Source organism: Acromyrmex echinatior, chromosome 3, assembly GCF_024713525.1.
Source record: "Acromyrmex echinatior isolate Ae372 chromosome 3, ASM2471352v2, whole genome shotgun sequence".
Lineage (NCBI taxonomy): Eukaryota > Metazoa > Arthropoda > Insecta > Hymenoptera > Formicidae > Acromyrmex > Acromyrmex echinatior.
This window is the reverse complement of record NC_141854.1, coordinates 23,632,325-23,646,041: the sequence shown is the minus strand read 5'-3', so window position 1 is coordinate 23,646,041 and position 13,717 is coordinate 23,632,325. Positions and strand designations below refer to the sequence as shown.

At 31.8% G+C, this 13,717-nt stretch overlaps 3 protein-coding genes across 5 annotated transcripts; 1 reads left to right on the top strand and 2 right to left on the bottom strand.

Annotated features, from left to right (window-relative positions):
• Positions 1-1,175: 1,175 nt before the first annotated feature.
• Nup54 (nuclear pore complex protein Nup54) lies at positions 1,176-6,822 on the top strand. The gene is made up of 5 exons (XM_011051656.2): positions 1,176-1,396; positions 3,030-3,539; positions 3,630-4,534; positions 5,055-5,282; positions 5,354-6,822. Exons 1-5 carry the CDS (start codon positions 1,297-1,299, stop codon positions 5,474-5,476), a joined length of 1,866 nt encoding a protein of 621 aa, XP_011049958.1. The 5' UTR covers positions 1,176-1,296; the 3' UTR covers positions 5,477-6,822.
• LOC147910372 (uncharacterized) lies at positions 1,403-3,023 on the bottom strand. Its single transcript, XM_087403947.1, has one exon. It carries the CDS (start codon positions 2,020-2,022, stop codon positions 1,645-1,647), a length of 378 nt encoding a protein of 125 aa, XP_087260073.1. The 5' UTR covers positions 2,023-3,023; the 3' UTR covers positions 1,403-1,644.
• On the bottom strand, positions 6,010-12,745 carry Etl1 (SWI/SNF-related, matrix-associated actin-dependent regulator of chromatin, subfamily a, containing DEAD/H box 1). Of its 3 annotated transcripts, XM_011051654.2 has the most exons (12): positions 12,436-12,734; positions 11,908-12,089; positions 9,367-9,557; positions 9,055-9,283; positions 8,504-8,837; positions 8,156-8,430; positions 7,768-7,905; positions 7,350-7,673; positions 6,958-7,259; positions 6,670-6,882; positions 6,455-6,567; positions 6,010-6,391 (listed from the first exon to the last, which is right to left on the bottom strand). In XM_011051654.2, the coding sequence occupies exons 1-12, from the start codon at positions 12,530-12,532 to the stop codon at positions 6,252-6,254; spliced, it is 2,538 nt and encodes an 845-aa protein (XP_011049956.1). In that variant the 5' UTR covers positions 12,533-12,734; the 3' UTR covers positions 6,010-6,251. The 3 variants fall into 3 exon arrangements, with proteins under 3 accessions (XP_011049956.1, XP_087260072.1, XP_011049957.1); XM_087403946.1 differs by having other exon boundaries at positions 6,010-6,567; positions 12,436-12,738; XM_011051655.2 differs by lacking the exon at positions 6,010-6,391 and having other exon boundaries at positions 6,455-6,586; positions 12,436-12,745.
• Positions 12,746-13,717: the final 972 nt, after the last annotated feature.

The following is a 13,717-nucleotide window of genomic DNA, read 5'->3' as shown; positions in this document are numbered from 1 at the left end:
CAATTGATTCAATTAATCACTAGTTAAATTAATCAGCAGCTTATTTATTAAATAATTTTTCATTGATATAAACAGAGTTATCAATTTTTTGTTTGTCAATAAATCGAAAGAAAAATTATTAAATTAGGAATAACAAATTGTATAATTATTATCCTGCTGCAAATCTGCCGGTTGAAGCTCGATGACATATCCAAATTTGAAATACGTTAGACATCTTATATTTCGATTTTGAACATGTATTTGGATTATTTATTGATATATATTATTGAGTCGAAATTATAACATTAATATTATATATTATTTTAGTTTCTATCAATTGGATTAGAACTAGAAAAGTTAAATCGAAATTAAATTAATCTACATTGGCAGAAATAAATTTGATGATTGATGATTGTCTAATCAATATTTGTACTATTTTATTACATTTTGTATATAAACAAAATTATTAATTTTTTATTTAATATTTTAAAAAATTAGATTAAAAATAATAAATTACATAATTGAAAATTTTACTTTTAAGTATTTTTACTGAATTAACTGATCATGATTATGTATTATCTGTGCACTATAATATATCTGTTTAATATTTTATTAACATAAATAAAATTTTCTAATTTCTTAACATAAGAAAGGAAAAATTAGATTAGAGATGATAAATAATATATTTAGAAATTTTGTTTTCAGCTTGAATTAATATTTTACAGATTAAATTAATAGCCAATAATTAATGATTAATTGAGTTAATCGAAATTTGATTAAAGTGGCTCTATAAAGATTACGTAGAAATATTCAACAGTGCGATAACAAACAATGCATTTGATGTGTACAAGCTTTCTTTCAAAAGATAAAGCCCATTCTATAATTGTATAAGCGTAGTTGTAAGAGTTGTAGTTGTAAAAGAATCAATCCCAGTCAAATGTGAAGAAAATATTTAATTGTGATTGGTCAATTCTTACAACTAAAACCACTTACAAATTTCGTCGCCTTACGCAGATTTTCTGCGCACCACTAAATCTCCCGCTCGTGCGCAGATCTGTTCTCTGTCATTGCATATCGTTGCACCTTCTGCACCTAAAATAGGACGGGCATACGTTGTACGTTGAAGGGAGAAAGAGAGAAGCTGAAAAGTGCACGAAGTACAGTTGCGAAGAACCAAGCTCTTATCGCACGTGCGAACGGCCATATTGGAATTCGCTCCTGTCGCCGCGGGCTCGTGATCGCACGCGTCGCGACGTAGATACGTCGTCACAATTAGCAGCGTGTTCGACCTGAGTCGCGGTACAGGGAGGAGTCGTTATGTCGTTCGGTAGCGGCTTCGGAGCGTCCACGTCGACGCCCGCACCTACGTTCGCATTCGGCACCACGCCGGCATCCACAGCGACGCCGGTTAAACCTGGTAAGCCACTTCTCATCACAAGATCGTTTGTTTCTCATCCGTATCTCCTCCTTCCTTTTCTCCTTCCTTCTGATTTCATCTCTCTATCGAACGTAGGGACGCGTTCCTCGCTTTCGTACGTAGATATCTCGTGACAATTTGTGTGACAATTTTGAGGTTAAGAACGGTTACTCCAGCGAGGTACTTTGTCGGGTTCTTCAATGAAATTCAGGAATATTCGAGACGCTCGACGTAAAAATGGGACCTTCTCAGTTTCTCGTCGAGTTAGTTCTGCTGGTTGTGTCGGAAGCTTTGTCCAGCAGAGGCTGGTTTACACCCCCGCAATCCGGGCTGCACTCGACGTCGCTCTTCGCGAGGAAAGCGTGCCTGCTCCTAGATCTCGCGATAATACACGCTGTGACGCAACACATGAATAATATAATTAAGAGGATGGTCAACAAAATGATTAGCAACGTCGAACGTCCGGAGTATTCGTCGGATTTGACGGTTTCGATCGAAGCCAGGGTGGTATGACTGTGGTCCGGTATTATGTGCGACTCGGTGCTGTAAGTTTCAATTTTCCTACTGGCAGTTGTATCTTCCAAATAATACATTTCATTTGGAATTTTACCAAGTGTCGTTATCATGATTTCCGCAGTTGCGTCCTGTGCAAAGATAAGTAAATTAAAATCATTGCTAAATCAGTTAGGAAATAAATTTTTATAACAATTGTTACCCCAATTGCTATATCTGTAGTACCGAGTTCGCTTACAATTTGAGTGGAAAGATCATGTACTGACTTAATATGACGACTGAAGACCGAATTAGATGCAGCGGCTGCCTGCAGTGAATTATGTGCCAATTGTGTGTAGAAGTTGGCCTGTTAAAGAAAACGTTTTTAATTATTTTCTATTAAATTGCTATATTTTAATAACGTCAAAAAATACTTATAAGTTTTAAGTTTGCCTAGCATCAAAATAGTCTATTTTTATGTTGCTATTACCTGTAGATCATTCTGTTGACTTAGGAGTGCCATCTTGTATTATTTTATGTATTTTATATTATATGACCATATATTACAAGTTTATATATGTATTTGTAATCAACTTTTGAATTTTTTAATATATAGAAATCCAAATAGTATAATCTCTGCAAACAGTTAAATTTAGTATTCATGCAGTATCTTCCAATATATATAATCACAATTAAAAATATAAACGTTAAATTAAAATTATTTTCGTAAAACAAGCAACGAAAAATGTCATAATAGTAAATACCTTTTAATTGATATTTACCTAACTTCATGTTAAACAAAAAAAAGATAACTTAAGCAGTGTTCGATATCTACTACACTTAGGCTGGATTGTTTCATCTTTCGATAAACTTTAGCTCATTCTCTTATTCTCTTACTCTTTCATATTCTTATTCTTTTACTCTTTTGTTTATTCATTAGATAAATTATCACATAGTTTATCCGAAAATGAAATGACTGGCCCATCGTATTGAAAATCTATAGTGCATGTATATTATGTATATTATAGATTTTCAATACTGGTAATAAATATATATAAACATAGCATTTATTAATATATTTAACAAAAGTGTTTATTTTGTAGTTTTTGTTGAAAGTGCTAACTAGTTACAAATTTTTAAGTGCCAGGATTTGGAACACCCTCGTTTGGATTTAGTACACCGACTACTTCAACGCCAAGCTTGTTTAGCTCGCCATCGACGCAGACTACTGGATTTGGTACTGGCACTGGATTTGGTACCCCGACAGCCACTGGTTTTGGCAGTGCACCTAGCACGGGTTTTGGAGCTGCACCTACATTTGGTACCCCGTCAACCAGCGCCTTTGGTTCGGCATCCGCTTTCGGTAGTACTCCCGTTTCCTCCACAACTACTGGATTTGGTACAACTTCGACATTTGGCAGCACTCCTGCTCCCACAACTGGTTTCGGTGGTTTTGGGACAGCGACAACATCGACATTAAGTTTTGGAGGTTTCGGTGGATTTGGAACTGCGACCACTACTGCTGCCCCTAGCTTGTTTGGTGGATTCGGCACTCCAAATACTGCTTCAACAGGTTTCGGTACATCAGGTTTTGGTGCATTTGGGAGCAAACCAGTTACTACTAGTGGTACATTCGGTGGATTTGGGACAGGTGCGAAATCTTTTTATATATAGATTAAAGTTTCTGATATTGCAATATTTTTTCCTTATTTTTTATTAATATATTATATATATATTATAGGGACAGGATTCACTGGATTTGGTACTGGATTGACGCAGCCTCAACAGCAACAGCAACAACAACAACAACAACAACCTACAAATACTGCATCAGAAGCTCTCTACAATGCCGTGTTCAATTGTCAATTGTATAATGACGAGCGAGATAATACTATTGCCAGGTGGAATCTTATACAAGCATTATGGGGTACAGGAAAAGCTTATTACTCCGTAAATGCCCCACCTATAGACCTTACTCAGGAAAATTCGTTATGCAGATTTAAAGCCATTGGATACAGTCGCATACCTGATGCTGACAACAATGATGGTTTAGTAGTATTATGCTTTAATAAGAAAGAGAAGGATGTACAGGATGGAAAACAGCAATTAATAGCATTTTTTAATGGTTTGCTGGGAAATAAGTCCAATCTGACAGTAACCGTTGATAATATTAAATCAACGGGGGAGAACAAAAGTCAAGTGACAATATATGTATCAGAAAAAGGAATCACTGGTTCTTACAGAAAAATTCCTGCTAATGAATTGGTTGCATATTTATCGCAAGTCATGCAAAAACAGCAGTTAGTACAAAATGGAGTAGAAGATATATTTCCACTGGTAAAACTTGATCCATCACAGCTGAAAGAGTACCTAGATAATCCACCTTGCGCTATTGATGCCAGATTATGGAAGCAAGCGCAGTTGGACAATCCGAATCCAGAGTTGTATATTCCAGTTCCTATGGTTGGCTTTCAGCAAGTTAAACACAGACTGAAATGTCAAGAAGAGGAAACTGCTAGACATAGAGCGTTTTTGGACATGGCAGCTGAAAAAATACAAGGCTTACAAAGACAGCACACAGCTACACAAGCCAGACTTAAGGAACATAGGCGTACATTGTTGGAACTTCAGCACAGAGTTCTACAGGTATAGCAACGATTAATTTTTCTTGTTCTTGTTAATTGACTCTTAGCTCCATAAGTGGAACATATATTGGCCAGTAACAGATCGTTAACTAACTTTTAAGTCTTACGTATACTTAATCAAACTCTTGTCTTTTAATCAGTGACATGATGGAAGAAACCCGAGCACATCTGAATTTCTTTCACCATGATCAGGAGAATACGTGGTGTAGCAATTATGCTCCTTAGATCAGGAAACACAGTAGTGTCTCGATGCTAAGACAAGCATCGATAGACACTATCGTGTACTTATAAAGTCTTTATATCATGCGTGTACTTTACGCGAGACCTTAATTATTCCGCAATTGAGACTGTTATTCATAGATAGAGCGTAACTTAAAGAAAAATCCGGCATACGTGAGGCATGGATGAGATCGAATCTGGATTCACGGATTACTAGTCCGCGGACCGAGTACCGAGCCACCCGATGCCTCGCAATGATTAATTGATTTTAGTCATGTTTTTTTTCCGTTGACCGTTTAAAGGTGCTGGTACGGCAGGAGATTACGCGAAAAGTGGGATTATCCTTACAACCGGAAGAAGAAGTTCTAACACGCAGATTTGAAGCAATGCATTCGCAAATCAGTGCTCCAACGCAATATAAAGGAAGAATTAGTGAAATGCTTTCTCAGCTCAGAATGAGGCGACACATCGATATTCAGAACCAAGAGAGGTATACAATGGATCCTATAGCACAGGATGATATTAAAGCGGTAAGAAAATGTTCATTTGATCTAATTTAAAATTCTTATCGAATAGTATCTGTAATATTTTCTTATTTCAGTACCTAAGTATGGAACAGCAGGGCATGGCGCAGCTTATTTCGACAATAAATGCTGATTTAGAAAGCTTAAAAGTCATTAAAGATGGAATGTCAGAGCTTTTGATGAGCCAAAGTATATCATGAGGATTGTAATATATAATAAAATTTTTTCATGTCTTCTATACAATTAAAAGATAATATGTTTATTAATGTTTATATAAATGATCATGATTGTGTAAATTTATTTTTATTTTTCACACAGCAGTGCCATATTTATTTCATAAATTCTACTTTTTTTTCTTTGTAATCGAACATTGACGTATCAATTAATGATATAAGGAATGTCTACAATGGAACGCGTATAATAAGCCGTAAGAAATCAACCGATCACAGTCTGTTTTCTCATTTAACTGATTAGTCAATTTCTTACAGCTTACTACTTATTACAGACAGCCCTTAAATGTTGAAGATGGTTATTATATATATAAATTATTTTCAATTTTATATTAAAATTTAAAAATGCAATTTAATAATTCTTGCTTATATTGTAAAGAAATATTATATTTTTTAAGCACATATTATTTTTTTCATTTATTCGACGTTATACTTTGAAGTATATTTTAATATCTTGAAAAATATGTTAAAAGTGTGCTATATAAAATAAAACAAAATGCATATTGCATAGATAAATAAAAGAATGATTTAATAAATGTATAAAATAACAAAAAAGGAAATATTCCACAGCGCACATAAATATAAAATCTACAAATTGTGATATATTTCTGATTGAATATTGTTGATCGAAAAACGTGACCCTTTACAAAATACGTATTCACAATGATTTGATATAATTAGTGTGAATTAAATTGGAATATATCAAAATTATAATTATTACAAATGGGAATGAAATTTCCCTTATTTACAACTTTTTATCATTTTCTATAACGTCAGTTCCTTTATTGGCATTTTTCGTCGATGATAGAGATTTATTGTGAACATCCTGGCCTATGGTCATCTTTAATAATTTTAGAATGGACTTTTTATCCGCATTTTCATTTTCTGTAAGCAAAATGCATTTTGTTAATGTTTTCACAATTATAAGATAAAACGTTATGTACTTACCTTCAGTAATTACTCCAGTAATTTGTTGTTCAAGATGCAACTTTTCTTGCGCTATCTCATACATGCCTTCCTCTATTGTGCCTTCACTTAATAATCTTATGATAGAAACGGGTCTGCAAGAGAATTCAGCATCTTGAATATGTTTATTTTAATGAATGATAAAAAAAGTTTTATCTCGACTTAAAAATATGCTTAAATTTTGTGATTATGCATACTTCTTTTGTCCTACACGGTGGCATCGATCTTCTGCTTGTTTATCATTGTACGGATTAAAATCTATATCGTGTAATATAACTGTATCGGCAGCAGTTAAATTGATCCCTAAACCTCCGGCTCTTGTTGATAATAAAAATATGAATATACTTGGATCTTCTGTGTATTTATTTATAAGAGTCTGTCTCTCAGTCACAGGTGTACTGCCATCTAGTCTAATTTCAATATTAAATTCATTAGAATTAATCTGAGACAGCATACAGCCACAATAATAATTAATTATAACAAACCTTAAAAATGTCTGTCCCCTAATAGTTAGATATTCTTCAAGTATGTCTAATACCATAGTAAACTGGCTAAATATGAGTACCCTGTGACCATCCGTTTTCAATTGTGGTAGTATCTTGTCCAGTTCCTTTAATTTACCAGCTTCAGGAATAAGTTCTTGGGGTAAACCGAATCCGGCTATACTTTTATATATACGAGTTAATTGATTTATTTGGTAATCAGATGTCCAAATCAGGTCTTCAAAGACGTATTCCGGATTCTTCTGTTTGTAACCTGGTTCTTTCGCCAATCTACTTGCTATAGCCTAATGATTGATAATTTATAATAAATCATACCAATTAAAGAAAATACCAATAGAAAGAAATTGCCACCAATAGACAGAATGCATACATACATTTAATTTATTCTCGTCATAATAATCACGTATGAGAAGGGGATGATTGGCGAGCTTCCTCAACTGCATCATCATGCCAGTACCATTTACATCTGTAATTTCGCTGGCCTCTGCTGAAAATTGAGCGACTAACTTGTTATACATACTTTGCTGTTTTTCAATTAATGTACATCGTATTATTTCGTCTTTCTTATAAGGCAAATCACGTAAAACTTCAACTTTAAGTCGTCGAAGAACAAACGGCCGCATAATTTCCTTTGCATTTTTAACTTGTTCTCTTTCGAACATCGGCTGCTCTCCGTTCTTCTTATCACTCGGTGCTTTCTGCAAAATTTATTCAAAGTAGATAAATTGTAAATAAATGACATATATATAAAATGATTAATGCATTTTTAATAATAATATTTTAATGGCTTACCGGATTTTTAGAGAATAAGCTTTTTAAATCTGCTTGTTTTCCAGCAAATAATGAAGGCATTACAAATATTAACAAAGACATTAATTCCAATAAATTATTTTGTAGAGGTGTACCAGTCAATAGAATTCGACGCTTAGCCTTTAAAAAACAGATTTCGAGATTTTAAGAAAACTTCTTACATTTCCATACGAGATCTGTCCCAAAAAGTATCAGACTTGCGTATCTTTGTTTTTGAGCATCTCCTCTATTGTGGAAAATAGGGATTCAATATTTAGGGAGGATTTTGAGGAAAATGCCTGTTTTCTACAATGCCCAAGATATACGCAGAAGTCGAATACTTTTGCGATAGATCTTGTATAATGTATATAAATATATAATTAATACATACATTAATTCTGACAAGATTTTCGTATCTAACACTGCTCATATTCTTAAGCATATGTGCTTCATCAAAGACTACATAATTCAACGGCATAACGCGAAATAGTCTACGCTCCTCTGGAGTACTACATATTAAACTATATGTAGTTAATAAAACATCGACATCATCAAGATCACCATTTCGCCAACCCATTCGCATCTCTTTCCGTTCCTCTTGAGAGCCGTAATACTGTACTACTTTCAAGCTAGGTGACCATCTTTCTAGCTCATCCATCCAATTTTCTATACCAGGAAAAGATTTTTGCATATTATAAAAACTCTGTGAAGCAAATGTCTAAAAACACAATATATTTACCCATAGTTGAACTGGGAACGACAATTAAATGAGGCCCATCCTTTTCATCGAGAAGCTCAGCTTCTTTCAGATATGTCAAAAATGCTATCACTTGTATTGTTTTCCCTAAACCCATTTCGTCGGCTAGTATACCATTTACATTCTGTGCATGCAAAATAGCAAGCCAATTTAGGCCAACTATTTGATACGGAGCTAATGTCAAATTTGATGATAATGCTTTTGGCTGCTGTGTTATAGACGATGCGCCAGCAGCTACAGCTTTTTCCATGTTGATTGATAAACGAAAGCATTTTTTCATAAGATGTTCTACCGCATGACGTGTAGATAGTAATACCTTTTTATGCATTAAAATAGAATTAATAGTTTTATATATATATATATATATATATATATATATATATATATGCATATGCGCGCGCGCGTGTATTTACTTATAAGAATTATGAAAATATCTTAAATTTAATGAAAATCAATCTTTGTTCTCGAATTCTAATAATTTTGTAAAAGATAAAAATATCGTTAATTACATAGGTTATTTCTTTCAAATTTACCTGAGCTGCATTCAATAATTCTGTATCTAAATATTTTGTATTTTGAAATTTATTCACTAAGTCTCTCCAATCTTTAAATGGCCTTGCATCTATAATGGCTTGGGCTTTTTTTGAAGAACATTGCGACATCAGAAGTAGTTCCGCAAGTATAGCATTTTGCATAAATTCTAAAACTGCCTTTTTATCACCTGTGAGCTCATTAGATATCTCTATATCCGAATCCTCATCACTGTAAAATAATTACATATATTTATATATAGCGATATATATTTAAATTTAATTGTGAATACAATTTATTACAAAATAACATACCTATTAAATACTTTGTCTTTGTAATCACCCTCATCTGAATCGATATCTATGTCCTCGTCTTCATTTAATTTTCTTCTTTTCATTTTGCTATTTTTTGCAGACGCTTTCAAACTCCGTTTCCTATGTTTTTTAAGTGTTTCCTCTGCCTCCTCGACGTTCCAATTGGTACTTTTAAGTACTTCCTGTATATGCTAAAAAATGGTTCATATCATTTTTTTTATTTAATATTTAATATATAATCATAAATGTTCAATTAAGCATTCAGGTAACAATAAGCTGATATTATTTTGATAATATTAAATAATATAAAATATGATAAAGAAAGCCATGATCGATCAAAGTTAGATGTTTCAAATAATAAACATTATATATTCTTTATTAAATCAATTTATTCCAGATATGATTGCGCGCTGATAACTTTCGAACTTTCAATTATTTTAAAACACTAATAATCCCCCCTAAATTAGATTAGAGAGAAAGATCGTACTTTCTAATCTAATTTAGGAGGGATTATTAGCGTTTCAGAATAATTATGTTGAAAGTCCGAAAGTTATCAGCGTGCAATTATATCTGAAATAAATTGATTTAATAAAGAATATATAATGTAATAAATATTAATTAAAAATTTCCAAGCGATTGAGAGCAATAATAGCGCAGTAGTTGATGCATTTGATCTTACAATAGTATTTCAATTTTTATAAATCGATCGAACGTTTCACTCCATTCAAGCTATCTTCAGCGATGAAGTACTTAATTACATGTGATATTCTTGGTTTTAAATCAATGTTATGTATTAAATCAAAGAGTGCAGTAAGGAGAGTCATTCAATTTCAAATTTAAGAAAGTTAAAAAGCTATGCGGCTAAATGATCACTAAAAGAAAATAAAGAATTAGCGAAAGACAGTTGTGAAGAGAAAAATGAATCTTAAAGAGACTTACTGCACTCCTTGACATTGTACACTGTTGTACACTGGAGGACATTATAATAATGTGTCAGAAACGAAAATTAAGAAATATGGACTTCAATATCGAATTAAGTTCGTTATACAAATGAGCATTGAAACATGATATTGAATAATCATAGAATAAAATAAACATTTAAGAAACATGAATCTTCAATGTACATTATGTAGATAGTTAAACATATGATAGTCTATATTATATAGATATTCAAAAGTCATAGATTAAAAAATTATAATGATGTAATATAATTTTGACAAGCCAACAATTCAAATTTTATCGATAAATTAATATTGAAAGTCAAATCATATTTTATTTTTTAAAAAACTTTTAGTGATGACGTAATGTGATTTCAAAACTTGTTAAGAATATTTAAATAAGCATGGTATAAAAATTCAGTCGTTTTGTGTTCTCTTGTAGCTTGATATTGAGCATTTTCGAAACTAATTTTTTCCCCAAATATCTTTCGTTATCTAATATTTTGGTGTTATCAAAATCAAATTCGTATTTGAATTGTAATCTGTGTTCCGAGATGACTGACAGATTTCCAGTTTTTTTGTTAATGTCATTTCGGTGTTCCTTAATCTTGGTATTCAACTTTCTACCGGTCTGTCCTACATAGGATATATAATGTATTATTTGAAACATTTAACTTTGACCGATCATGGCTTTTTCTTTATCATATTTTATGTATTTACACATACGATCGTGCTTAAAAATATTAAATAATATTTTAACGAAAAATGACGACAAAATAAGAACTTATAATGTCAGCTCATTACCTGGGCAGTTTTATCTCGAGTATCAAATATAATAAAGAAATATTCTTAGAGAAATTTACCATACTGAAAAAAATCATGTCATAACGTTACATGATAAAATTATTTAATTAAAACATGTAAATCACGTATTGGATTGTTCCAAATCAGTACGTGATTTTTTTAAATGATGTAATTTGAAAAATCACATATTAGAAATAATTTCATCTATTATTTGATTTTATAGTTATCAAATTTTAAAGAATTGAATGATAGAAATAGAAGAAAAAAGAATATATACATCATCACTTTGTGACTTTTCAAAATATGTAATTTTAAAATTACGTACTGATTTAGAACAATTTTCATTACGTAACTTATATTATTATATTTTTAATTTTTAATTACATGATTTCATCAACTGTGTGATGTGATTTTTTTCAGTAGGGTAATATTGAAGTGGTTAATTATTTATTTTGAATATTATAAACAATTGTTCAATGTTGTTTTAATACTCAAAATAAGTAATTTCAGATATTAAATTAAGAGTTTTATAAAGATTTCTTATAAAGATTTCACCTATATTTAGTAAAAAAAGATATAATGCGCCTCCTACAATAAGTCATTAGTCATAAATCAGAAGTCAGAGCTAAAAATTGATCTGAAATCAGTCATCAATTTTTAGCTTCTGATTTCTGATTTATGACTAATGGCTTATATTGTAGAAAGTCCATAAAAATTTAGGCAGTATAATTATAGATAGTAGTTAAAATTTTAAGTCTAAAAAAAGATACTTAGAAAATTTGAATTTGAAGATACTTACTGTTGCATCATTTTGTGGATACAAAGTTGTCAGGTACTTTAACTTATTCTCTTTACCTTTGGCGTTACAGTCTGAACTTAGTTTAACTGGACTACCAACATCGCTATCACTATCTTCAATGCGATTTACAGGTTTACGACGCATTTGTATATCAGGAGATACCAAATTACTGTCCTCGTCCGCTAAAATTAGAGAAAAAAAAATAATAAGACACATAGATCTTTCACTCAAGACGCTAGATAAGATCAAAACAAAAATTATAAATTATATATCACATGTAATATTAAGAATTTATAATTCATAAATAATTACAAAATTTGTACCAGGATGCAAATACTCAAGAGGAATTGTTTAAAAATCAAAATTTATATCATGATACACTAAATTGCTAAATTAAAAAAAATTCGCATAAATTAAAACTATTCGCGAAAATACAGAAAAGCGAATACGACTGTCAAGGATATGCACGCCAATTATGCGCGTGCATCGATTGACAAGACAATAGCAAAAAGATGTGCGAATTCTTACACAAGTTCATGGCCTTCGTTTGTTTTTTTTGAAAGCGGAATTGTCGCAAGAGGCTGGAGCTACTCGTGTCTGTTTTGGGCGAATTCGATTCGGACATCGTGTCAACCGTGCAAAGGACGCTGACAGGTATACATTTTTCCAGGATTAACTTTCGGAATCGTCTGCCAGGTGCATTCAGTGCGGTTCACCGAACGCTGCCGAGCGCGCCGATTATGTCCGTTACGTAGAGTGTAGAGTGTCAAATCAGCAGAAAGCAGCTCAGACTGCAGAGTGCAGCGCCGACTGTGAGAATAAAATTATACCTGATTTTCACGCAAGATACTTTCAACCGAAATGTTCCAGATCCAAGGAAATATAACGGTATCGAAAATCTAATCGGAGGGGAAATAGACATGCGCTTACAATGACAAATAGAAGAAGTTCATGTTTGTATGACAGAAAACGGGACTGAATTATGAGTAAGTAAAAGATAAAAAGCGTTAAAAAAAATATAATTATATTATAAATATATTAGACAGCAAATATAATTTCATTAATAATACATGTATAATAATAATAGCACGCGATATAAGAAGGATAGAAGGGTGTCTGGAATTATTTAATATTTAATTGGTGATTAATTTATAAAATAATATTTAATTATTCTTATTATTATTTAATTGATTATTATTATGTTATTTAATCGTTAACAAAAATAGTTAATTTTTTATTAGCACTCAAAGCTTAACATAATTAGATTATAGATAATAATTCTATTTTTAGCAATTCTTCCGACTTAATTAATCGCTGATTAATCAAAGTCGGCAGTTTAATCAAAGTCATTCTTAATCAGAGTTTTATACTCATAGTCCTTATATTTAAGGAAGTCTTAAGTACAAGGTCTGACTATGAATACGAGCAATAAGCTCTACTATAATAAGACGATAAAGCAAATATTAGGAAAAATAAATATTAAATATTAAAAATTAAAAAAACAAGAATAAACATTAAACGTTATGTAGAATATATACAGCAAGATATAAGACACATTTATTTATAAGTAATATGTATTATTAATCTTTTTTCCTTTCTTAATTAATTGTTTGGTTTTATTCTTTCTCTTATGCGTATAGGGCCCTTTTTATATATTCAAAACCGTCTTAAGTTCTGTCTTGATGTCCGCGTTAGCGACTTAAAACATTACTTAAAACGGTCTTAAAATAAGAATCGGCTATGAATACAGAAGGCCGAAGTCGCCTCAAAAGAAGCCATTCCTGTCATCAGCGACAGTTTTTCGCGGCGA

Coding starts and splice junctions, on each gene's coding strand:
- Nup54 (XM_011051656.2), top strand. CDS start 1,297: ATGTCGTTCGGTAGCGGCTTCGGAGCGTCCACGTCGACGCCCGCACCT. Junction 3,540..3,629: donor ATTCGGTGGATTTGGGACAG/GTGCGAAATCTT, acceptor TATATATTATAG/GGACAGGATTCACTGGATTT. Junction 4,535..5,054: donor TTCAGCACAGAGTTCTACAG/GTATAGCAACGA, acceptor GACCGTTTAAAG/GTGCTGGTACGGCAGGAGAT.
- LOC147910372 (XM_087403947.1), bottom strand. CDS start 2,022: ATGATAACGACACTTGGTAAAATTCCAAATGAAATGTATTATTTGGAA.
- Etl1 (XM_087403946.1), bottom strand. CDS start 12,532: ATGTCCGAATCGAATTCGCCCAAAACAGACACGAGTAGCTCCAGCCTC. Junction 8,838..9,054: donor AATTATTGAATGCAGCTCAG/GTAAATTTGAAA, acceptor ATGCATAAAAAG/GTATTACTATCTACACGTCA. Junction 7,674..7,767: donor GCTTATTCTCTAAAAATCCG/GTAAGCCATTAA, acceptor TAAATTTTGCAG/AAAGCACCGAGTGATAAGAA.